The sequence below is a fragment of the Xenopus laevis genome, chromosome 4S (assembly GCF_017654675.1).
Source record: "Xenopus laevis strain J_2021 chromosome 4S, Xenopus_laevis_v10.1, whole genome shotgun sequence".
Classification (NCBI taxonomy): Eukaryota; Metazoa; Chordata; class Amphibia; order Anura; family Pipidae; genus Xenopus; species Xenopus laevis.
Window position 1 is genome coordinate 12,763,740 of NC_054378.1, and position 27,113 is coordinate 12,790,852.

The 27,113-nt window shown below is 40.6% G+C and overlaps 1 protein-coding gene across 7 annotated transcripts in view; it reads left to right on the forward strand.

The window, feature by feature from the left end:
• The window catches only part of XB1001290.S (provisional ortholog of golgin B1 S homeolog), a 70,533-nt gene extending 45,964 nt beyond the window's left edge, over positions 1-24,569 (forward strand). For 6 of the 7 annotated variants that reach the window (XM_041561933.1, XM_041561935.1, XM_041561934.1 and 3 more), the window contains 7 exons: positions 11-13,549; positions 13,796-13,947; positions 15,280-15,427; positions 17,312-17,409; positions 18,819-18,953; positions 20,099-20,210; positions 22,470-24,569. In XM_041561933.1, the coding sequence (XP_041417867.1) occupies positions 11-13,549; positions 13,796-13,947; positions 15,280-15,427; positions 17,312-17,409; positions 18,819-18,953; positions 20,099-20,210; positions 22,470-22,628 (14,343 nt within the window). In that variant the 3' untranslated portion in view covers positions 22,629-24,569. The remainder of the gene's footprint in view (positions 1-10; positions 13,550-13,795; positions 13,948-15,279; positions 15,428-17,311; positions 17,410-18,818; positions 18,954-20,098; positions 20,211-22,469) is intronic. The other variant, XM_041561940.1, reaches the window with a different exon arrangement.
• The last annotated feature ends 2,544 nt before the right edge of the window (positions 24,570-27,113 follow it).

Sequence of the window (27,113 nt, forward strand, 5' to 3'; positions counted from 1 at the left end):
CCCTTTACAGTTGTTAAAACAAGATGCTGCCTTGGAAAAGACGCAGCTGGATCTTGAGCAGACAAATGAAGAGCTGGATAGACTAAATACAAGTCACCTGGAAGAGCGCTCCCAACTTATTTATGACCTGCAAAGGAGTGAGAGAGAAATGGACGTCCTAAGAGAAGTTTTGCAGGAAAAAGATAAGGAACTAGCATCCATTTCCTCCAGTTTGACTGAATACAGTGAGCAAGTGGTCATTTTGAAAGACCAAATTGACTTTAAAAACGAACAGATGAGAGAGCTGTCCAATGCCCTTGTGAAAGCAGAGCGGGAAAGTCACCTTTTGAGAGAGGCACAGACAGCAGATACACAGGAAACAAGTGACAAGATTTCTTCCCTTACAGATCAGCTTAGTGAGATGGATATGGAATTAAATAAAGCAAAAATCCTGAGCGAGACAAAAGCTAAGGAAGCAGAAGAACTAATTAGACAAATCAATGAGAACGGCATCACAATTAAGAACCTTCGTTCAGAGATTCAGGCGCACTCCGTTACACACAATAATCATGTCATGGAGTGCTCAACACAAATTACATCTCTTAAACAGCAAATTAATGCATCTGTTGCTCAACTTGATGAAACAGAAACAAAATACAGAAAGGAAATCAAAAGCCTAAAATCGCAATTAGAAAGCGATGTTTCGGAGAGAGAAAAGATTGCAGGGTTGCTGGCGGAAAAGAGCAGCAAAGAGCAGAGTTTTGAAAATGAGTTGAAGGTGGCAAAAGAGCAATATAACAACTTAGTTTCCGGGATATCCAAAAAAAATGAGGAGGTCGAAAAACTATTGACTGAAGTCGCTGAGCAAAAGCAATTTTGTGACCATCTGAAAAAGGAGCTACATATCAAAGAGGAGGATGCTTCATCTTTACAGCAAAAGCTTTTAGCAGACATTAAGGACAGGGAGGAGATGCTGAGGGGTCTTCAAGAGCGCACACAGGAACTTCAGGTGCAACTCACTGAAAAACTAGATAACATCAATAAATCGGATGCAGCCAAGAATGAACTTGTCGAACAAAACAAGATGCTTGAAATAGCACTTGCTGAAAGAGACAAAAATCTGGTGGTCCATCTAACTGCTACAGAAGAATGTAGAAAAAGCATTCTTGACTTGGAACAGCAGAACCAACAACTGCACAGTGAGAAAGAACATTTAGGAAAAGAACTCTCCGAGCAAAAGCAATTTTACGATGATCTGAAAAAGGAACTGAACATCAAAGAGGAAAATGCTTTGTGTCTGCAGAAAAAGCTGGAAATGGACATTAATGACAGGGATGAAACGCTGAGGGTTTTTGAAGAGCGCGTGCAAGAACTTCAGAAGCAGCTTGATGAAGAATTAGTAAATATTCATAATTTAAACGCTGCTAAGGATGAACTTGACCAACAGCACAAAATACTTGAAGTAGCTCTTGCCGAAAAGGACAAAAATCTATCAGTCCATCTAAACATAACTGAGGAATGTAGAAAACACATTTTTGACTTGGAAGAGCAGAAACAGCAGCTGAACAGCGAGAATGAACATTTACTAGAAGAATCCACCAAGCAAAAGCAGAGTTGTGATCATCTGACTGCTGAACTGCGAGTCACAGAGCAAAATGCTTCATCTTTACAGCAAAAACTTGAAGCCGACATTAAAGACAGGGATGAACAGCTGAGGGTTCTTCAGGAGAGCACACAACAACTTCAGAAGCAGCTTGAGGAAAAAGTAGAAAGCATGAATACATTGGATGCAGCAAAGAATGAAGTGTGTGAGCTAAACAAGAAGCTTGAATCATCTCTTGCAGAGAAAAATAAAAATCTGGGAGTTTATCAGACCTTGGCAGAAGACTTAAGAAAGAGCATTCTTGACTTGGAGCAGCAGAAGCAACAGTTGCATAGTGAGAGAGAGCATATACGGCAAGAACTGAGTGCCAGAGAATCTGCATTGTTGTCCACGAACCAAGTACTGCAAGACTTGCAGAGGAAAATGTCTGAAACGGAGCTCCTCTTAATGGAAGAGAAGAAATGTGTTTCTCAGCTGACATCCGATAAAGAGGAACTGCAATTAAAAATCAGCCACATGACTGAGCAAAGTTTGGAGAGAGATGCCTTCATCTCAAAGCAACTGGAAGATAAAGCATTGGAGAGCTTTACTTTAAAGGATCAGCTATCTGAGGAAAAGCAGAATGCCATGAATTTACAAAGTCAGATTCACGTTCAGGAAAATCAGCTAAAGGATTCTCAAAAACAAGTTCAGCAGAGTGTTGATGAACTTGAATTAATGAAGGCTGAATATAATAATATCTGTGAAAGTCTCAAGCAAAATGAAGAAAGAAACATTGAGCTCCAAAAGCACGTTGAAGAGCTGACAATTTCTCTTGAGAAGGAGAAGCAAGTACTGCACACAGAAATAGAACAATGGAAAGCTAGCTTTGCAGCTCTGCAAAATGAAGAAAACATTCTTCAAGAGGAACACAAATGCTTTTCCCAGCAGATAACAGAGCTAAATGCCGAACTTTTGAAGCTGAATGTGGATCGAGACAGACTGCAACAGGAGGCTGTGCACAAAACTGAAGAAAATGCATCATTACTCAAAAGCCTGGACAGTATTAGTATTGAAGCAAATAAATTAAAAACCGAAAAAGAGGAGATCTTGGTTCTAATAAACAGCACTGAGACCCAACGTGACAGTCTTCAATCACAACTGCTGCAAAGTCAGCTAGAAACAGGTACATTAAAGAAGCAATTAGACAATTTCAAGATAGACAATGAAAACCTGCATTCTGAGATTGAGCGTGTCAACAATACATTAGCCAACAAATTGGAAGAAATCAGTGTTTTGACTTTGCATTTATCACAGCAGGCAGATACAATATCATCTTTGAAAGACCACGTTGATACTGTACTTGTAGAGAATCAGACATTGCTGAATACTGTTAATGAGAAAGATGCACTTGTTTGCCAGAAGGAAGAACTAATTCAGCTTGCAGAGAAAAAACTGGAAGGTGAAAGTCATTATCTACAAAGAATTTCGGATCTCCAGAATGAGGTACAAAGTTCAGAGCAAAATGCTTCATCTTTACAGCAAAAACTTGAAGCCGACATTAAGGACAGGGATGAACAACTGAGGGTTCTTCAGGAGAGCACACAACAACTTCAGAAGCAGCTTGAGGAAAAAGTAGAAAGCATGAATACATTGGATGCAGCAAAGAATGAAGTGTGTGAGCTAAACAAGAAGCTTCAATCATCTCTTGCAGAGAAAAATGAAAATCTTGGAGTTTATCAGAACTTGGCAGAAGACTTAAGAAAGAGCATTCTTGACTTGGAGCAGCAGAAGCAACAGTTGCATAGCGAGAGAGAGCATATACGGCAAGAACTGAGTGCCAGAGAATCTGCATTGTTGTCCATGAACCAAGTACTGCAAGACTTGCAGAGGAAAATGTCTGAAACGGAGCTCCTCTTAATGGAAGAGAAGAAATGTGTTTCTCAGTTGACATCCGATAAAGAGGAAATGCAGTTAAAAATCAGCCACATGGCTGAGCAAGGTTTGGAGAGAGATGCCTTCATCTCAAAGCAACTGGAAGAGAAAGCATTGGAGAGCTTTACTTTAAAGGATCAGCTATCCGAGGAAAAGCAGAATGCCATCAATTTACAAAGTCAGATTCACGTTCAGGAAAACCAGCTAAAGGATTCTCAAAAACGAGTTCAGCAGAGTGTTGATGAACTTGAATTAATGAAGGCTGAATATAATAATATTTGTGAAAGTCTCAAGCAAAACGAAGAAAGGAACATTGAGCTGCAAAAGCACGTTGAAGAGCTGACAATTTCTCTTGAGGAGGAGAAGCAAGCACTGCACACAGAAATAGAACAATGGAAAGCTAGCTTTGCAGCTCTGCAAAATGAAGAAAACATTCTTCGAGAGGAACATAAATGCTTTTCCCAGCAGATAACAGAGCTGAATGTGGATCGAGACAGACTACAACAGGAGGCTGTTCACAAAACCGAAGAAAATGCATCATTACTCAAAAGCCTGGACAGTATTAGTATTGAAGCAAATAAATTAAAAACCGAAAAAGAGGAGATCTTGGTTCTAATAAATAGCACTGAGACCCAACGTGAGAGTCTTCAATCACAACTGCTGCAAAGTCAGCTAGAAACAGGTACATTAAAGAAGCAATTAGACAATTTCAAGATTGACAATGAAAACCTGCATTCTGAGATTGAGCGTGTCAACAATACATTGGCCAACAAATTGGAAGAAATCAGTGTTTTGTCTTTGCATTTATCACAGCAGGCAGATACAATATCATCTTTGAAAGATCACGTTGATACTGTACTTGTAGAGAAACAGACATTGCTGAATACTGTTGAAGAGAAAGATACACTTGTTCGCCAGAAGGAAGAACTAATTCAGCTTGCAGAGAAAAAACTGGAAGGTGAAAGTCATTATCTACAAAGAATTTCAGATCTCCAGAATGAGGTGCAAAGTTCAGAGCAAAATGCTTCATCTTTACAGCAAAAACTTGAAGCCGACATTAAGGACAGGGATGAACAACTGAGGGTTCTTCAGGAGAGCACACAACAACTTCAGAAGCAGCTTGAGGAAAAAGTAGAAAGCATGAATACATTGGATGCAGCAAAGAATGAAGTGTGTGAGCTAAACAAGAAGCTTCAATCATCTCTTGCAGAGAAAAATGAAAATCTTGGAGTTTATCAGAACTTGGCAGAAGACTTAAGAAAGAGCATTCTTGACTTGGAGCAGCAGAAGCAACAGTTGCATAGCGAGAGAGAGCATATACGGCAAGAACTGAGTGCCAGAGAATCTGCATTGTTGTCCATGAACCAAGTACTGCAAGACTTGCAGAGGAAAATGTCTGAAACGGAGCTCCTTTTAATGGAAGAGAAGAAATGTGTTTCTCAGCTGACATCCGATAAAGAGGAAATGCAGTTAAAAATCAGCCACATCACTGAGCAAAGTTTGGAGAGAGATGCCTTCATCTCAAAGCAACTGGAAGATAAAGCATTGGAGAGCTTTACTTTAAAGGATCAGCTATCTGAGGAAAAGCAGAATGCCATAAATTTACAAAGTCAGATTCACGTTCAGGAAAATCAGCTAAAGGATTCTCAAAAACGAGTTCAGCAGAGTGTTGATGAACTTGAATTAATGAAGGCTGAATATAATAATATCTGTGAAAGTCTCAAGCAAAATGAAGAAAGAAACATTGAGCTGCAAAAGCACGTTGAAGAGCTGACAATTTCTCTTGAGAAGGAGAAGCAAGCACTGCACACAGAAATAGAACAATGGAAAGCTAGCTTTGCAGCTCTGCAAAATGAAGAAAACATTCTTCGAGAGGAACATAAATGCTTTTCCCAGCAGATAACAGAGCTGAATGTGGAACGAGACAGACTACAACAGGAGGCTGTTCACAAAACCGAAGAAAATGCATCATTACTCAAAAGCCTGGACAGTATTAGTATTGAAGCAAATAAATTAAAAACCGAAAAAGAGGAGATCTTGGTTCTAATAAATAGCACTGAGACCCAACGTGAGAGTCTTCAATCACAACTGCTGCAAAGTCAGCTAGAAACAGATACATTAAAGAAGCAATTAGACAATTGCAAGATTGACAATGAAAACCTGCATTCTGAGATTGAGGGTGTCAACAATACATTGGCCAACAAATTGGAAGAAATCAGTGTTTTGTCTTTGCATTTATCACAGCAGGCAGATACAATATCATCTTTGAAAGATCACGTTGATACTGTACTTGTAGAGAAACAGACATTGCTGAATACTGTTGAAGAGAAAGATACACTTGTTCGCCAGAAGGAAGAACTAATTCAGCTTGCAGAGAAAAAACTGGAAGGTGAAAGTCATTATCTACAAAGAATTTCGGATCTCCAGAATGAGGTGCAAAGTTCCGTCTCTGAACGCATGCAACTGCAGCACAGAATTAAAGAAGAGGAACTTAAACTTACAAATATGGCACAGGAACTCAAGTTGTACAAGGATAAAAGTGAGGAAGCACAGCTGGTAAAAGTTCAGTTATCTGAGCAGGTGAAGGTCATTTCTGATCTTCACTGTAAGAACAAAAGCCTCAGAGAAAGAGTAGATGAATTAAACATAGCTCTGACCGAAAAGGATGAATCTCTAAAAGAAAAGGCTGATGGTTTTGTTAATCTGAAAGGTTTGTATGTAGGGGCCCAGGAAACCTTAGACAACCAGAAAAAGCAGATAAACAGTCTGTTAACCGAGAGTGAAAATTATAAAGCACTTTTATCTGAAAAAGACTCAGCAATACAAAAATCAGGAATCGACTATGAAGAAATCAAAATCAATATGGCCGACAAAGAAAGACAATGTGAAAACCTAAGACAACAGGTCTCAGAACTGGAAGGAATCAACACAAATCAGAATAAGGATTTGAGTGAATTCAGTCTTAAAGTGAAAGAAAATGAAAATTCCCTTTTGGCCAAAGAGAGCAGAATACAGGAGCTTGCCTGCAAATTAAGCGATCTGGAACAGTCTATTGTGGAAAAGGAATCTGCCATGCAGAACTTTCAGGACAAATATGCATCGTTGCTTGACTGTAAACTGGAACTTGAGCAAACAGTGGCCATAAAAGAACAAGAGATTTCTCAACTTCTTCACGCTGCACAGGAAAAAGACGAGCGATTGCAATCGTCTGAGGATATTGCTGAAGCCTGTTCTAACAAAATTGGACTTTTGAGAGAAGAATTAGACCAATACTCATCTAACTTAAAGAAAGCCTCCATCACACTCCAAGAGAAAGAGGAAGCAATACTTCAGAAACAGCAAATGGTGCAGTCTGTGGAATCACAGCTGAAGTCTATGACCGAAGATTATGAGCAGACCATGTCTCGGCTTCATGCACTGGCTCAAGAGAGAGAACAGCAAAGCTTCCTTATACAACAACTCGAAGAGAAATGTAACTCTCAGTCCCTACAAATTATAGACCTTAAGTCTGATGTGGATCATCTAACTTCTAAATTACTTAAAGCCATCAGTGAGCATGCCCTTCAGAAAGAACAGTATGATTTGCAGGTTCAGTCTGCAACGCAACAAAGCACCCAGTTAGAAAAAGAGTTACAAGAATTGCAGGCCGAAAAGGAGCACTCCATGGGATCTCTGCAAATACAGTTAACAGAAAAATCAGATGTCATTAAAGAACTCAAGGAAAAACTTGATTTGCATGTAATGGAAGCTGAAACTCAATTATACTCCAACATCCTTCAACTGAAGACTGAAAATTCTGACCTTCTGAAGCAGTTTAATGCACAGGCTGAAGAGATATTGGCATTGAAACTGAATATAGAAACTCAAGAACATAATCTTGCTGAACAGCAGCAACAATCAGAAAATGCATTGCTTAAAGTTAATGAGGAAAAGGATACACTTGCTAACCATAAAGCCAGTTTAGAAAACGAAATCCAAATGAAAGAGACTATAATACAAACTTTGCTTAAAGATATGCATTTTGTAGAGGAACAGTTAGGTATTCTCTCCGACACAAATCTCCCAGACTGTCCGTCGTTTGGCGAAGGTTCCAGTTACAATAGCAAATTAGAAGGCCTTTGTTCTATGTTTTCTGTAGCATTAAAACACAAGGCAATCGTGGCAGAGTTAAAGCAAACCCTAGAGACCAAAGATCATGAAATTGATCAAAAGTCAGAATCAGTCCAGGCACTCGAGAAAGATTTAGCTGCTGTGCAAGAGAAGTTACAAACTTTGCGAGATAGTAGTACGACAGAAAAAGAAACGCTCATGAAAGAAATAGATGCTTTTAAAGTTGCATGTCACCAACAAGAATGCCATCTACAAGAGAGAGAAGAGCTAAACACGTGTGTTGCAACCCTTCTGGAGCAGCGAGATGCTTCAAAAGCCGAGCTTGAAAAATGTTGCAGGGCACTGGATGAGGAAACAAATAAGATGAAGGGGCTTTTAGAAGACGGAAAGAATAAAGAAATGCTCATTGAAAATCTCAATATACAGCTGAGCCAACAGAAGGAGCTGATAACCGCACTAAGCGAACAAATAAAAGACAAAGATGCTTCTATCATGCAAGTCATGGAATCCATGTCTAATGAAATAGTTAAGTCTTCCGAAGAGAAAAATGTTTTGGAAGCTGAGATTCAGAAGTTACATTCAAAAATAAATGGACTGTCTGAGAAACTGGAAGCATGTAAAACAGAGTTACAAAGTTCTCAGGCGACGATGGCTGAAAAGGAAATGTCTTTGAGCGGTTTGCTGAAAGAGAAAGACCAGTCGCAGTTTCAACTGGAGAAATTCAGCAAAGAAAAAGAGAACTTGAAAAGAAAACTGCAGGCAGCTCTGGTGGTTAGGAAAGATTTAATGCAAAAAATGGAAACTATTGAGAAAACCAAACAAGAGGAAATACATAATAAAGACATTGAGATTGAAGAGATCAAGGGTACCATTGAGGAGCTAAATTCCAAACTAGAATGTGAACAGAGTCAGAAAGAAGATCTCAAATCTCAAATTGAACATCTCATGCAAGAATCACTGGAGAAAGACAGAAGAACAAATGAGTTACTTCATGATCTAAATGAAAAAGAAACCAATTTGAAAGTAATACAGGATCAAACTAATGTGTTACAGCACCGCCTATCTGAAAAAGAAAATGCATGTGAAGAATATAAGCAAGCTGTCCAGGAAAATGAAATTAACATTTCCCAAAATCGTGAATCGATGAATGAAGAGATGAAAACTTTGGAAGAGGAAAACTTGCAGCTCCACAAAAATATTGAAAGACTAAAATCTGATCTTGATAAGAACTGCATGCCTCCTTTTGAGCCTAAAGCATCGATCAGTCCAAACAAACAGGATGATGCTTTACATCAGGAAAATACAGTTGTCCATAATAACGTTCATGCATCTCTATTATGCAGTGAGCGAGACACAGAAATACCAACCAGGGATGACTATGCCAAGTTGCTTGATGATTTGAATCATGGTGCTAAAGAATTGGAACACCTAAAGACAGAACATGCTGATTTGCAAAAGACATGTGAAACCCTGTACAAAATGAATGAAGAAAGTGAAAAACAGCTACATATGTTACAGCAGCAGCTAAATAACAAAGAGCAAATAGCTGAAACACAGAGACAAAGAATTGAAAGTATTCAACAGGAGTTAAGTAAAAAAGAACAGTATGAAAACATTATATTGGCGCTCAAATCAAATGTTGAAGAAAAGGACTCACAGCTGGGGCAGTTATGCTCTGAAAATTCCAAGTTGCTAGATGAAAGCCAAATGTTAAAGGACGAAATGCAAAAGCTGTTGGCTGAGCATGAGGTAAAACGAGAGGAGGTCCACGATATGAAGAGTGAGTTGACCTCTGAGATTAGTCTACTCCAGCAGAAACTTGAAAGTTCCCAACTGGTTGTTCAACAGATAGGCCAAGAAAGGGATACATATTTTGAAGCTCAAAGAACAAAGCAAGTAGAAATTGAACAGTTGAAAGATGAACTTCTTTTGACAAGCCAAGTTTTGGTGGAAAAAGGTACAGAGCTTGTAAGAGTGCAGAATTTACTTCAGGAAAATATAAGGACATCCAGCCTCGATGTTGTAGAACTGCAAAACAAATTAACAAAGACTGAATATGAAGCAAATGAACTCCAGAATGCATGTGATAAAATAAGTGAGGAAATGAGTATGTATGTTAATAAACTGGAAAGGGCAAATTCTGAAATATTCGATCTGCAATTAAAGTTGAAGGACTACTCGAAGGAAGATGAGACCTTAAAACAAAGGAGTAGCACGCAATCACTCGGCAATCACTATGGTGACCTGGAAAATGTTTCTGATGCAGATCCACAAATGTGTCATAGTTGTTCAGCAAAGGAAACCATGATTGAAGAGCTCAAGAGGCAGGCTCTGCAGACTTCCAAAGCAATGTCAGAACTCGTGCAACAGCAAGAAAGCAAGAGCTCCGGGGAATCAACATCCAAAGAGCAATTACAAAGAAAGCTGCAAGCCGCACTAATATCTCGCAAAGAAGTTTTGAAAGAGAGCAAACTATTGAAACAAACCATAGAATCCCTGAGAGCAGACCTGGATGGACTTGCTGAAGCCCATGAAAAGAAGAGTTCTGAAATATGTTTACTCTCTCGGGAGAAGGAAGGCCTACTTACTGAGAAAAACAAACTTTTATCTGTCAATGAAAATCTTTCTGCAGCCTGTGACAGTCTAAAGACTACAATGGAAACAATAGTTCAGGAAAAGGAAGCTTTCTCCTTCCAGTTAAACTCTCTTAAGGATTCCCAAACTGTTGAGCTGTCTGGATGGAAAGCTAGGCATGCTGAGTTAAATAATGAGTATGAGTCCCTTCTCCAAGCATATGAAAACATTGGTGATGAAATGGATAAAATGAGACAGGTCATAGAAATCACCAAGCAAGAAAAGAATGAACTACTTCATAGAGTTCATGGCTTCCAGATTGAGAATCATGATCTGGTAATACAGATTCAAGAAAATAGCGATGAAACCGATAACCTGAGAACTATGCTGGAATCCAAAGAACAAGATATCAAGACATTAGAGCAAGAAGTGGATAGTATTTCTAGTTTGGAAAAAGCGCCTGGCGAAGTGCTACGTCGCCTTGAAGAGCTATCAAATGAAAATGATCAGCTCACAGAAGAGAACAAAAGATTGGTAGAAACCTGTGAACATATAAAGATATCCAGCAAAAGTATTGAGGAGGAAAATAATAACCTGCTGATTAGTAAGAATTATTTGGAAAACTTGCAAATTGAAATGGATGCAAACAAGCATGAAATGGAGATCAAGATGTCTGAATTACTTTCTGTAAACGAAGAGCTGTCTAAGAGAGTTGCTGAGTTGAACATCGAGCTTGCAGAGAGCAGAGACGGCTTGGGTGACATTTCTACAGAAAGATATCAACTTGTAGAAGAGCAGGAGAAACTTAAACTTATGCTGAAAGAACAAACAAATGCTGTCTTGAAACTAGAAAGCAACTTAAATATCCTGCATTTAGACAAGGTCAACCTTGATGAAAAAGTCAAAATCCTAGAAGATGAGAAGGCAATCCTACAAGAGGAAATCAAAAGTGTCCAAGAGCAGTTCTGCAAAGTGAAGAACGAAAAGGAGTGTTTAGAGGCAGAGTTACTGAATGCTGTAAGAAACAACAAACAGTTAACCGAAACGTTTAAATCCTTACAAGTACAAACAAATTTCTTGAGTCAACAGGTGGAGTGTTTGAGGTCGGAAAAGAACAACATCATGAGAGAAAAAGAAGAGCACCAGTTGCAGGTTCTGCATAAACTTGAGCAAAGAGTAAAGTGCGCCCAAGATGACAACAGGGGAACCAAAAGCAAATCCAAAGAGTTGCAAGAACTCCTCAAAGAGAAGCAGCAAGAAATCAGCCAGCTGCAACGAGACTCCATACGATTTCAGGAGCTGATCCTAGATCTAGAGGGATCTGTAAAGGAGTCCAATACTCAGAATGAAAGTCTTAAGGTGCAACTTGATAAAACTGTAGGCGAACTGGAACGAGTATGTAAAGAAACGAGCTCCTTAAATGAGGAGCTTTCAAATAAAAAGCATTTGTTGAAAAGTGGAAAGGATCAAATAGCGAGACTAACTGCAGAGCTTCAAGGTGTCAGATCTCTACTTGTAGAGAAGGGCTTTGAACTGATTGAGGAGCAATCAGGTGAAGTGGATAGAGGAGGGAAATTACTGAGGGCAGATAATGGTGATGAAATTGCTTCATATTATATGGCAAATAGTGAAGAATATATGCTTATTAAGGACAAGTATGCCTTAAATGGTATAGGAGATTGGAATGATGGCGCTGGAGACAGGCTTCAAGAACTTGCAGAAACTCATCGCATTCAGGAGGCACAAAAAGTAGCCAAATCAGAAAATCAACAGTCTGTGGGGAATAACATTGATTTAGAAAACTCAGTGAGAAACCTGCAAGCAGAACTAGCAAAGAAAGAGATTGATTTTCAAAAGATTATGGCAGAGCGAGATAAAATGAGAGCAGGTTTAGAAAAGCAGGTGAGCATTTCAAAACACATGAAGCAGATTCTTAACGACAAAGATGCAGAAATAGCTATGCTTATATCATCCAAAGATGGGCAGATATCCAACTACTTAGAACAAATACAGAGGCAATATCGTAAGCGCCTGGAAGAGTATGAACAGCAGCTGAACTCCTTCCAAGAAGAGAAGGAAAGGTCAAGAGAGGAATACCGGAGAACAGAGAGCGCATTAAAGAACCTGCAAGCAAAGTACGAAAAAGCCATCAATGACAACGCACTGATTTCCAGCGAAATTGAGGCCTTCAAAAAGTCCATGTCTTCTCTTCAGTCTGACAGAGACTTGCTCTTTTCAGAATTAAAAGATATTAATGGCCACCATGAGTCTGTACTAACTGAGAAAGAGGGTGTGATTAATAACACTGTGAGTGAAAACATTCGCCTTAAGCAAGAACTCAGGAATTCGCTCAACCAAATAGATGATCTCAATGCTGAAAATGCTATGCTGGGCGCCCAACTGATTAGGTACAGGGAAGATCTCAATCAGGTTCTGTCTCTCAAAGACCACCAGTTAAAAGAACTGCTGAGACAGAAACTGGATCATATTAAGAACCTTGAGCAAGAAAAATCTGGTCTCCAGAGGCAACATCGCGAGGTGCAGAATGCAAGCACGTTGCTGAAGCAGGAACTCAGTGACTGTAAGATTGAGAATCAGAAGTTATCAGATAAAGTAAAGGACCAGGAAGATCTTATTGCCACCATTAACAAAGAGAAGATTGTCTCTGAGTCCAAAAAGGAGTCGTCGGGATCGACAGTGCAAGAAAAGCTGATTAGTCTTCAACAGGGTGTATTTGAGAAAGGGAAAGGAGATGATATACACCCAGGCGAAAGTAACTCCAAACCCACAGAAAATCCAACAGAATTAAAAACCTACTGGGAAATTTGCAATGAAAACAAGGAGCTTAAATCTCAGAATGAATCGTTTGGAAAAGCCATGGCTTCTTTGCAAAACGACAGAGACTCCTTGATAGAGAACTTTAAGGTTCTGCAGTGGAGATACATTTCCGAGCTAAAAGTCGAGAGGTTACGGGGGGACGACCTTGAGAGACAGTCAAGTAACTTTAAATCCCTCATTTACGGTTTGCTGAAAAAGAACTCGCTCCTCGATGACGCACTAATCGCAGCAGAAAATGCAGTCACACTGGATCAGCTAGCAGGCAAAGTGGATTCCATATGCAGCACCTTTGCAAGCAAAGTATTGGAGGTAAACAGGCTGTCTTCTGAGTGCACCAGCTATCAACAGCAGATTGACGCCTTTTCCAAAGCTATGGCAAGCCTCCAGAATGATCGAGAGCGATTACTACAGGAACTTAAACTAGGGGCCTCGTCTAAACAATCCAGTGCTTCCAGTGGTGAGCCTAACCATGCCACAGAGTTGGAATACCTTACTTTGGATATGTCCCAGCCGTCTGGCAAAGATACACAGGTACGTTTTATTGCTACATCTGTAGAGATCGTTTCTTATGTAGAAATGGGTAAAGGTTTTCCATCAACACATCGAGCGTTTTGATTATTCAGGTACTGATTGGTTGCTTGGGGTTCATAGACCTGGGACAGTTTTTCCCTGTTTCTACCTAACCAATGAAGATAGGGTTGGCAGTTACTGGAATAGAAAGAGGTGAGAGCATGCTGTTTTAAAATCCTGTTTGTATGATTTTTTTTTTAAATTCAGGTTTCCGAGTCAAGCAGCAATTCTGCAGCTGAAAGCACAAAATTAAGAATGAAGGTGGCGGAGCTCGAGCGACAACTGTGGCACGTCAGAAGCTTCCAGGAAAAAACAGAACAAGAGATCACCTCTTACCAGTGTGAGCTGGCGGAGCTAAGGTGAAGACACATTCCTACCCAGGGGAACCAACAGTGGGAACCCCAGTCAATATACGCCACGGCTTAGGGTGTAATAGGCAGCTCAGACCATGCATGAACATTGGTATCCTATTCTGCTTGTTTTCTGGGAACACTAACCACTAACTTAACAGGGCCCAAAACATAATGGTTTTGGGCCCTGTTATTACTGGTGTCTACTCTGCTCCTACCACCATCACTTAGTATGAAAACTAAACCCCCAAAATGAATATTTAAGCAACAATGTGGCATATTAAAGAATCTTTCCAAGCTGGTATATACTGTATATATTTAAGTAAATATTGCCCTTTTACATCTCTTGCCTTGAACCATCATTTCACGATGGCCTCTGCGCTGCCTCAGAGATCACCTGACCAGAAATACTGCAGCTCTAACTGTAACAGGAAGAAGTGTAGGAAGCAAAAGACAGAACTCTGTCTGTTAATTGGCTCATGTGAAGTATGGTTTGTTTGTGTGCACTGTGAATCATAGGATCCAATGGGATGGCCCTTATTTTTTAAAATGGTAAATTTCTATTTATGATTACCCACATACTACAAAAAAAAAACTATAATGAAAATGGTTTATTTACATAAAACAGGGTTTTACATATGAGCTGTTTCATGCAATATGTTTTTATAGAGACCTGCATTGTTTGGTATAGTTTTCCTTTAACTGTCCATCTCAAGGCAAGTAAATGTTTAAATTCATTTGAAAGCTCATCTCTCGGAAAGGTCAAAACTAAACCCGAAACAGCCCTAATGATTGCTGAAAAAACATTTCCTTAAATCTTCAAAACCAGCAAATTGACATTTAATCAATGAGTTTAACCATCTCCAATAGATTCAGCCCCATAGCTGCAATCAGCCAAGAAATACATTGCAATGACCTTTCCCTTTGCCCCAACTGCACAGCTTCATAAAGCAGCCGAATACATGTAATGTCAGCCTTTTCAATTGCCGCAATTAGGATGATCTGTTTTGCACACGCACACACAGATCCTATCAAAATATTATCTATATTTTATATGTTTGATCTATCACCTGTAAATACCTGGGAGATGACTTGCAGGGAGGAGACTCATCCAGTCATCAACTGTTTGGTATAAAATATGATACAAAGGAAAGACAATCAAATGCTTTTAGGCTTTTAGGGCTATGTCTCATGGTGTTTTCTCCAGCAGCAACGATTATGTTCTGCAGCCTGTTCTTAAAAATCTTTGTGGCCTATTATACCTGTATTCTATTCTTCTGGGGCATTTTTTGCAGATCTGTTTAACACGCTTGTTTCATTTAATATTAAACTTTCCCTTAGATCTGAAAAGAACCTGCTTGTGACTGAAGCGCAAACCCTTCAACATCAATATAATATGAGCCTTGCAGAGAAAGATCGCCAGATTGCCGAATTCTCCCAAATCCAGAAGGGCGCTTCTCTAGCTCCCAGCACGTCGTATAGCACAAAGGTAAGGGCTGGGATGGAAAAGTTAAGTCTTATTTAGGTGTGTGTTTCATTAGAAATGCATGATGTCCTTCCATTACTCATCCAATCATACAGATAATGATGACAACAGTCGCAAATATTAATATGCTTCCTTGCATTTGTCTTGTACCAGTAACATAGTAAGTTAGGTTGAAAAAAGACACACGTCCATCAAGTTCAACCTTTCTATCTAATATATAAATATATAAATAACCTGCCTAACTGCTAGTTGATCCAGGGAAAGGCAAAAAAACTCATTCGAAGCCTCTCCAATTTGCCTCAGATGGGGGAGAAAATTCCTTCCTGACTCCAAAATGGCACTCGGACTAGTCCCTTGATCAACATATACTATGAGCTATTTCCCATAACCCTGTATTCCCTCACTTGCTAAAAAGCTACCCAATCCCTTCTTAAAGCTATCTAATGTATCAGCCTGTCCAACTGATTCAGGGAAGTAGGCGTGATCAGAAAAAAAAAGTCGAACTCGCTATTGAGAAGACCCGCAACCCAACCCACAAACCCGGAGAACTGCCGACCCGCTTCTATACCCATTTCCGAAACATCTACGTACAACCCTCAGGGTGCCGCAGGTTTTTCCGGGTAACCCGACCCGCTGCAGAACTCTACTTGAAGGTGCCAAAAGTTAGGCACCCCCAAGTGATCACATGTACTTACCTGAAACCCCAGGCCAGTGCACCTATCGGGAGAAAACGGCACCGGCCTGGGATTCTTCCAGCGAGCACCTCTGAGCGATCGTCTTCCAGCTTCTTCTTGCGGCTGCACATGTGGTGACAGCGAAAAGTAATTCTACTGCGCATGTGTCTGGCCCGGGATATTTGAAGAAAGAATAAGCTGGAAGCTGATTGCTCCGTGATGCTCGCTGGAAGAATCCCGGGCCAGTGCACTTTTCTCCCGATAAGTGCACCGTTAACGGGTTTCAGGTAAGTACATGCGATCACTTGTTCGCACCTAACTTTTGGCATCCACAGGTAAAAAGACCTTTCCTTCTTCTTTAAAGAAGAAAGTGGTCCCTTACAATTTAGAAAAGCTGAGCTCTATCTTCATGGGGGATCGGAAAACAATAAATCAGGGACGTCCAACCTAAAGTCCTTCTGATATTATAAAATAGTTAAGCAATTATGTGTGTTTTTTTTAATTTTCACCACTGGGGACACTGTTTGAAACTCAGGACTGGATTTAGTTGTCTTTTTCGGCCATGGTTTTGGAAAACGTTGCTCATCTCATCCAGTCCAAGACAAGTGGGTGCGGGTAACAGTTGTTGTAAGAGATAAAATGTTCCAATCACCGCCTATCCCTAAAGTTTCAAAACAGTAATGAATAGTTATTATAACAAAATACAGTGAAAGGCATAAAGTGAGATGTGATGGGGAAAAAAACAAAAAGTAGATGAGTGATGAGGATGATGAAGGGTAACACAGTAGTGCTAGTTGATTAGTGTTATATTAGTTTATATTTACACTCTCACGCCAAAGACCATCAAACAAAAGGGTATATATGTGAATAGCTGTTTTAGTTCCTCCATCAACATTATACATTTTAGATTTCACAGAATCCAGTGTCCGTAGGGCTCATTTATAAACACTGGGCACATTTGCACCTTGTCAGTTACCCATAGCAACCAATCAAAAGGTTTGCTTTCATTTTTCATCCAGCAGATGGCTGAAAAAAAGCCAATCACTGATTGCTATGGGCTATTTGTTGAAGAACTAGTTATGTTCAAAACCCAACTTTGTCTTTTCCTGTGCGCACCAGTTTTGCAGAGAAAACAGCATCAGAAAACCAAGCAATAGAAATATAATCTCTGTTACTTTAAATGGTAATTGTACCCTGATTTTGTTATTCACAGAGTGACATCCAGGCTGAAGTCCCCCCTGGTGCTCCGCAGGAGAGAACAAGTGTCCTGGTGGAAATAGAAGATTCTGAGCTGATTGACTTAAGAAGAAGGTTTGGGAACCTTTATACTCTTTCTTTCTCCAATCAGTCATTCTATTATAGGATGAAGCTGTCACTTTCATTCTCTTGTATAATAATGATACTCAGTGAGTGGCAGGGTTACCAGCATCCTACCACACGTTGGAGGAATAACAATACTAGTGCAAGAATTCCTCGCTCATTCCCTTGGGGGAAAGTGGCAAATTCATGGATCTGAGCACTAATTAGGGATGCACCGAATCCAGGATTCGTTTCGGGATTCGGCCAGGATTCATCCGTTTCTGCCCAGCCAGTCTGAAATCTAATTTGCATGTCTGGTTTGATCCACATTAATTTGCATATGCAAATTAGGGGCGGGAAGGGAAATTGTTTGACTTTCTGTCACAAAACAAGGAAGTAAAAAATGTTTCCCCCTTCCCACCCCTAATTTGCATATGCAAATGAGGATTTGGTTCGGTATTCGGTCGAATTTTTCGCGGAGGATTCAGGGGTTCGGCAGAATCCAAAATAATGGATTCTGTGCATCCCTAGCACTAATACGTGCAAGCAGTTTTTAACCCTTTTGCCTAAAGACCTATGTTCCCATAGGATTAGAATTGGCCTGTGTTCCTTCTGGTCTGCTATAATATCCCTTCAGCACAAGGCTGTGCCTTCAACATATCAAGGAAGATACCCCCCTTCCATGTCTGGTTTGATCCACATTATTACTCAGTTTGGCCTATGAGGTGATGACCACAGCTTTGGCTCTTCTATAACCATCTTTAAAGGAGAACTAAAGCTTAACTAAAGAAGTAGACTAGAAATGTTGTACATTATATTTTGGTCTTCTGTACCAGCCCAAGACAACCACAGTCCTTTAGCAGTAAAGATCTGTGTCTCCAAAGATGCCCCAGTAGCTCCCCATCTTCTTTTCTGCTGATTCACTGCACATGCTCTGTGCTGCTGTCACTTACTGAGCTTAGGGACCCACTCACAATATACAGTACACATAGAATAGAAATGTCACAATATAAGGCTGATTAGTAATTAATACACATAATTACTACATGGCAGCACAGAAACCAGTGCAATTAGCATCAGAATTTAATAATCAGCAAACCTGTAGCATCGGCTTATATTACAGACCAACCTCATTTTCTGCTGGATAATTAGTGACGAGCCCTAAGCTTAGCTTCTCAACAGCCAATCAGAGCCCACTGAGCATGTGAGTGTCACAGACACTTTCCAAGATGGTGACCCCCTGTGACAAGTTTGAAGTCCTGGATCATTGCTGCTATTGACAAGCTGAAACTTTAGGCTGGTGCAATAAGTTCACTATGTAAAATATGTCATTTTTAGCCACATTCATTTTTAGTTCTCCTTTAAACACTCCTCTCAACATTCTATTTCTGTGTGTTTTGTCTGCATTTTGCTCAATCTAGGCTTGTGGAGAGTGAGCATCTGTACGACACCGTTCAGCAAGAGCAGTCACATCTGTCGGCGAGATTAGCAGAGGAAAGGACACGGAGAGAGGCGGCAGAAGATGCTCTGCAGCTTGCAGAGCAACAGAATAAAAGGTCTGCTCTACATGTTTTTTTTCTGCTGCAGTTTTTCCTACCCTTTATTCTCAGGGGCTTGGCTTTGCAACCCAGACGCTGATTTAGAACCAGTTATACCCAACTTTTTAATGACCCCGTTCTTCCACAGGAGAAAATGTAATTGGAGTTTGGGGGGTTCATATTAACCCATCCGGCATGTGGCCATTTAACTGTAGTTCTAATGACTTCCTGGTACTGGTGTTATATTGTCCACATCCATGGGTCACTATTGTCAGTTGATTAGCCTTTGGTTTCATAAAAACATTGTTAGGGTTTGCCTGAATAAATAGATAAATAAGCAGGGGTGTGTGGCTCTGCTCTATGTGCAAAAATCATAAATCAAATAAACAGAAAAAGGTTATATAGGGGTCCCATCCCAGGGAATTCCCAGTCCAAGGGTTACCAATTGTTCTGGAGAGTATAATAAAAATTCAAATGGGAAAAGACCCACTACTAGTAAAGCAGAAGCCAAAAAATTAAAAAATCTGTATTAGTTTAATGCTTTTTGTGCCTAAATGGGCACTTACTCATAGGCTGTTGGTCTCCCCACAATACAATCTTTTAAAAGGGTTTGCGACCAATAAAAATGACACCAGTTACATCACACAGAGCTTCATCCAATCAAAGAGAGGCTCATTGCACAAATAAAAAAATACAAACCAATAGTAACGAGTTAAATACAAAAAAATACAAACCAATAGTAACTAATGCAATACATTACATCACACAGAACCATATCCAATCAGGAAAAATGACATTACATTACATAGAATTTGCACCAATAGGAAAGTGTTCAATGGCAAAGGTGCATGAATGAAGTCCACACGCATTGCTTGCGTGACCGTATTTTAAGGCTAAACTGTGTCATTGTGGTGTGGCCCGATGTTGCCGAATCAGCCAAAGATGTGTTTATTCAGGAACCCACAAAATAGACAGCAGATCTTAGCATGCAAGTTTGGCATTCGTCTCCCTGGCACTTTTACAAAACCGAGGCTGCTTTATGATTTTACACCAAATTTCCTCCTCTTATCCCGAATTAGAAAAGATCAGTGAATGAACAGCAGATGCTTCAAACCCACTCACAAGTTGGAGATGAACTATTTCTTGTGCCTGTTTTATTCTAGCCTGGAAATAGAGCCTTCGCCCAGAGAATACGAGTTCTCTCTTCAGATGGAGTCGGAGGATGAGCGGGAAGCGTTGATAATCGATCCTACACAGCATGTCGTGGTTAGAAAGGTTAGTGTAAAACACACACAGTCGATCCCAAGGGAGCACCTGCTGCATCGGAATGTACATCATTTCCATTTGATACCTGGGGAATATTCTTTTCTCTAGGGTTGTTAAAGGGGAACTATCGAAAAAATGAAAATTTAATATAAGCTTCATCATACTGAAATGCAATCAATTAAATATTCTGCATTGTATCTGAAATAATATAGTTTATTTTCACTATCCCTCTCTCAGCATCTGTCTCTCTTCATGCAGCAGTTGGGGGTCAGATAATCATTGACAGTTACAGCCAATATTTCTTATGGGGGGGGCTTAATTTCCTGGCAGATGAATTAGAGCTCGCTCAAATAACTGATTCCAGTACAAACAAAATCTAACAAAATAACTGCCAAATCCTGCATAAAGAGAGACATGATGTCTGGTGAGTTTAATAGAGTGAGCTCTAATACATCTTCTAGGCAAAAGGAGCCCTCCTATAAGTTATATTGGATCTAACTGTCACTGATTATCTGACACCCAACTCCTGCATGAAGAGACACCGATGCCGAGAGGGAGGACAGTGAACATATACTTGATTTTTTCAGGAAACACTAGAGAATTTTTAATTGAATATATTTAGAAAACTTCTTATTTCAGTATGCTGAAGCTTATATTAAATTTTAAATTCCGCGATAGTTCCCCTTTAAGCTTAGGGAGACACATGGGCTTCCACAAATATTATGTGTTATTATTTTAGGGGTAGCTGTTTGCCTGTTCTATAAAGTGTTTTATAAAGTATATGTTTGGACTATCTATATATAGATACAGGGCCAGATTTACATAGTGGGTGCCCCTAGGCCTGCTATCATTCATCGCCCCTGTCCCCTCCATTTTATTCGCGCAAATTTTCGAGAAATTGGGCTTGGCACAAGGGAAATTTAAAAAACTATTGTTTCTCCTGCGCATCCCCAGTATTTCTGAACCAATATGGGTGTGGTTAGGCAGCATGCTGCCCTTAAAGTCCTGCCGCCCTAGGCCTGGGCCGGACGGTTTTACATAGCAGGCGCCCCTAGGCCTGCTGTCATCGTCACCCCCATATCCTCCATTTTATTTGCGCACATTTTTGAGAAATTGGGATTGGCGCAAGGGAAATTTAAAAAACTGTAGTTTCTCCTGCGCATCCCCAGTGTTTTTGAACCAATATGGGTGTGGTTAGGCAGCATGTCGCCCCCTAAAATCCTGCCGCCCTAGGCTGGGCCATGGTGGCCTTTCCACAAACAACACAAGGGATCTCTGTTTCCAGCCAGTCTGACCGCCAAGTAGTCAAGGAAGAGGCTTCTCTGATGTTCTTCTGCTTAGGAAAGATTTGAGAAAGATTTCTCATTTTATTCCTAAGCAGAAGAACATCAGAGCAGCCTCTTTCTCCTGAAAACTTCCTTGACTACTTTGTGGTCAAACTGGTCAGAATATAACCAGGCAGGTGGTGCTGTTGAATTCATATTACCAATACATGTATCCTGTAATATCTTGGAATAATGGATGTACACCGCAGAAGTGCTTAGAATAGCCCCCTCATCAATTTTATATTTACTTATTTTAAAGGTTTACCTATCCTTTAAATTGATTGCATATCAGTTATGTTGGAAGCCCCAATTAAAGTTAAAATTCTACAGTGGGAGGGCTCCTATCAAGGGCCATCTGTAAGTGATGACATAACTGGCATCAAAACCCTAACAATAATAATCAGCAGCGCTGACCAATATCTCGTACTAAATGTTGAGGTACTATGTAAGATTCCAATGTTGCGAGCACTCTCACGGATCCGCAGACATCGGTGGTTTTAAAATGGCTTTATTTCCCCCCAAAAAATCACCTGACACGTTTCATGTGTCATAGGTGCCTATGATTACGTGTGATGACACACGTAATGCGTTAGGTGATTTTTTGGGGGGAAATAAAGGCTTTTAAAACCACCAATGTCTGCTGATCCGTGAGAGTGCGCGCAACCTTAGAATTTCATTGACTATCGTGTCTCCCTAAGCTGCGGGTTCGGGGCGCTGCGAGTGGCGAGTGACCTGCAAATACAGAACGCCTGTGAACGTAGATTATTAAGCGAAAGGTCCGGGGCATTTGCACCTGGGCCCGTCCAGTTATAGGGTGAGCAGTGGTATTAATTAGCCCTATTAAATTAACTTCACAGAAGGGGGGAATTGAGTTTGAGCGCATGCAACTTATTATTATATGGTTTATGTACTATGTTATATTTATTCTATTTTTTCCACCTAGATGAAAGGAAGCGCACTTTCTCTGCGGAGGTGGTTACGAGGTCGAAGCCTGTACTGTTCCAAGCTGTTGACATGCAGGTCGAAGACCCGTTACCTTTTCCTCGGATACCTGTTGGTGTTACATGCCGCCGTCCTTATGTGGCTGACTGGTGTGCTATAGCTGAACTATAGCGTCCGTTTCAGGCTTGTGCGGCTACTCAAGAGTTAACAATTGTTACAAACTGAACAGGTATTATGTCTCCATTTTGGCCTCTGCACCACGGCGTATTTTAACAGATTTTTGCACTGAACGGACGAATGAGCGGTACAGGAGCGCGGGACACTGCGGTTTATCACTACTGACTATGGTATACGGGGTGCCGAGTGCAGGAGGAGGGAATTGTGGGTAATACAGGCGCAGCTGCTACACACACACACTACAGGTTAGGGACTGGTAAGTAGAGCAATGTATATAGTAGCACTCTGCATCTCTCCTCCTTTACCCTCAATATTGCGCTGCTGTGATACCCTGCACTGGGTATAATTGTACATATTTCTACATGAGACTGTAATTAAGACTTCTGTATATCTCGGTTGTGCTATAATAGAGTCTATTATATTTGCTAAAGAAATTCTACTTCCTACTGTATAGAAATTGCTGCTTTTCGGGTGTTTCTGGATGATTACTACTTGAAATGGTGGGGGGGGGTGAAATGTATTTTTTTTCTCTATGCAGATATTATTTTGAAAGACTAAAGGAGGACATAGACATAACAATTAAGATCTTTCTTGGAAAAGATCTTTCAATACACACGTGTAGAGCTGAATCATCAGATATACAGAAAGAAACAATAGAATTCTACCTGTATCTGACCATTCAGCACTAACAATGGCCGATGTTTGGGTGCCTTCAAAAGTGCCGGATCAGAATTTTCAGTCCAGCCCGATCGACGAGCCGACCGATATCCAAGTCTTCTGCCGATATCGGTCAGCTTTTTTCCCACCATACACGCACTGAATATTGTATGAAAATTAGTTTCATACGATATTATCTGTGCGTCTATGGTCACCTTTAGGGTGGTGCATTTCCAAGCCTTCCAGGTGCAGAGAACTACAATTCCCAGAATCCCTGGAAGAGCTTTCAGCTGAAGGTTTTAGTTGAAAACAGCTGAAGGACCATGCATTTGATGGCTCTGCTCTGTATGTTAAAGGAGAATTCAACCCTTTAGCAAAACAACCCCACATAGACCCCCTGCCTCCTCCCCCCAGCCTAACTGCCGCCCCGGGGAAACACCCCTAACTTTTTACTTACCCCTCGGAGCAGATTCAGGCATCGGAGTTTCATACATCCATCTTCAGGGTCTTCGGTAAGCTGAGACGGAGAAAGGCGAATCGGCACATGCGCAGTTGGAGCTCCGAAATGGACGGAAATTGCAGAAGCGCAGGAAGAAGACGCCAAGACCCGGTAGATGGCTGCGGTGAACTCAGATGCCTGAATCCTGGGAGGAGGAAGGGGGGGTCTACGTGGGCTGGCGGGTACGGGTTCTTTTGCTAAAGGCTTGAATTCTCCTTTAAAGGGATACTGTTGTATCAGTTACCAGTGTACATTGTGGAGTAGAGAGCAGATTTGCAGATTGGCCTGATGAATCACAGGCCAGATGCAACATATCAGTCTTACCACCCTTCATAAGGTTTCACATAAGATTTTAAATAGAGACCATGGATCAACACTATTGGATCCTTATTCTTTATCGTGTATCTGAAGCTTATGGCACCCAGGGGTTTTCATTTGAGACCGAGGCAAATGTCCCAGAGGAAAATGTATGACAAATATGGCAGATATGGCCGTTGACTTTATAATGGCCTGTCATAGACTTTCCTTATAGACAAGTTTTCATAAAATCACTAAGACAAAATACTGTTACCCAGTTAATACACTGAATCAAGTCCCATTTCCCCTAAATGCCAGCACCAATACCGTTATTTTGATCACAGTATCCCTTTAAGAACCCAATTGAAGTCCCATGCCTCTTACTGTGTGGCAGGGAAGCTTAAAGTGCAATAAAATAAATTCCTTTATTGACCTGTTGGTTTCTCACCTGAAAATAAACCTTTAAACCAACCGGTGCTTGTGTTCCAGGTCCTTTGTTCTTGTGCATGGCGAGGCTCCAGCCAGTCTCCTGTAATAACCAGCATCACGTGGATCTTGTCTGCAAGTGGTTCACCTTTAAGTTAACTTTTAGTATGTTGTAGAATATCTTCTTCTCAGCAACTATTTAATTTTCTTTATTTTTTCTTGTAGTTTTTGAACGATTTGCCGCCTTCTGACTATTTCCAGCTTTCAAATGGGGGTCACTGACCCCATCTAAAAAACAAATAAGCTGTAAGGCTTCAAATTTATTGTTATTGCTACTTTCTATTACTCATCTTTCTATTCAGGCCTCTCCTATTCATATTCCAGTCTCTTATTCAAATCAGTGTGTGGTTGCTAGGGGAATTTGGGCCTTAGCTTACAAGTAGGGTTGCCACCTGGCCAATATTTCACTGACCTGACCAGTAAAAACGATGCTTGACCCTAATGTTATTAATAGGGAAAAAATCTAAATGTACAGGAGGCCGGTATTTTTTAGGGCAACCCTAGCAACCAGATGGCTGAAACTGCAAACTGAAGAGCTGCTGAATTAAAAGCTAAATAACCACAAATAATAAAAAAATTAAATCCAATTGCAAATTGTCGCAGAATATCACTCTCTACATCATACTAATGGTTAATTTAAAGGGGAACAACCCCTTTAAGGTTAGTATATCACATTGTCTGCGTTTGTCTGTGATCTGTTATTGTTACATACAGGCTGTCTGAAACTGTCGTATAGGGTTATTTTGTCATGCGGCTGGGGGGGGGGGGTGGCCTCAAATCTGATTTTGGGCCAGTGGTGGCGAGAGAGGCTGCTAAGACGGCCCCATCCCTGGACCAATGAGCTTTAGATTTGCTGTGGAGGGGCTGAGCCAGAAGCTTTTATTGGTTCAAGTATGGCCGTCTTCATTTCAAAAATGCAAATAAAGGGGCAGAGGGTCGTAGGAACACTCCAAGGCTAAGTAAAAAAAAAACCAAATATATATGTACAATGGAAGTAGGGATGCACTATTTTTGGATTCGGCTGAACCCATGAATCCTTCACGAAAGATTTGGCCGAATACAAATCCTAATTTGTATTAGGAAGGGGAAAACATTTTTTACTTCCTTGTTTTGTGACAAAAAAGCACAAGATTTTCCTCCCCGCCCCTAATTTGCATATGTAAATTCGGATTCGGCCGGGCAGAAGGAATCGGCTGTGTCCGAATTCTGCTGAAAAAGGCCAAATCCTGGCCAAATCCCAAACCGAATCCTGAATTCGGTGCATCCCTAAATGGAAGTGCGACTCGTCTGGTCTAATTAGCTACAAACATTCAAAAAGGAGGGGATTGATTAAGGCGCATTCACTTGTCCCTGTTTCCAATTTTATGATCATAACATAACTCAAAACCTCTGTCTTCGTTTCTAACCCTGGATATTTTGCCTATCCAAGGGGTTGTTTACCCATTAAAACCCCTTCACTTTCCGCATGTTTGACCATGCTCTTTTATTAGCAACTTTTCAGTTGGTCTTCATTTTTGTTTTATCATTTTTGAATTGTTTTGTCTTGTACAGCTTTCCAGCTGTGAGTCACTGACACCAACAGCCCAAAACCCTATGAGGCTACAAGTTTGTGGTTATTGATATGTTTTACTACTTCTCTATCCAGGCCCTCTCCAATTCATTTTCCAGTCTCTAATTTAAACCGCTGCTGGGTTTCTAGGGTAAACTGAACCCTAGCAACCAGATAGCTGCTGAAATTAGCCTCTGAGCGAAAATTTAAATAATTGCAAATTGTCTTGTGATCGTCCTCCCATCCCGCCTGCTTTCTGGGGCAGAGTAAAATTGCACATTGTCATGATGGGAATGAATTTAGCTGGAAGTGATGTGACAGATGCAATGGAAGAGCTGCCACGGAAAAAAAGTAATCTGAGGATTTACAGAAGCAGCTGACATGGTTGAAGTCCCTGTAACACATCACTTTTCCCTGCTTGTGTATCCAGCTCACAAATCCAGCCGATTGATTATTGCCCCAGTTCTTTGCACCCCTATAATACTGCTCTGTGTGTATATAGAGAAACTGGTGGTGCGAAATGCTTGGGGAGAGGCAGAAGCCCTTGAAGTTTCTCATGTCAAATGCAATGGAGTCAATTTGGTGTTTTTTCCTGGTGCGACAAAAAAAAAAAGTTGTTTTTTTCCGAAATGATAAGAATACATTCGCATGATCCAGTCATTTGGACCAAGTCAGATCATAATGGAGCCAATTTTCAGGCAGCGATCATTCGGGCAGGTTGTTGGAAGGGCCCCAGGCAGGGGCCAATAAGATGCAGAGTTAATAACAAGGTCAATTAGGAACCACTCGGCTTTCTTGTTAGAACATTAAGTGCAGCTGCTAATGAGGGTTTTTACCTTGTTATTCTTTCTGATGGAACAGCTGTTCTTGCTCCAGGAGAGAAATGCCTCTCGCCCGTTCCCCACCCCAGATTCTGCCTTATTAATAATCCATCATAAAACCCCCACCCCCATAAAGCTGCTAACATGATAGACTTATTA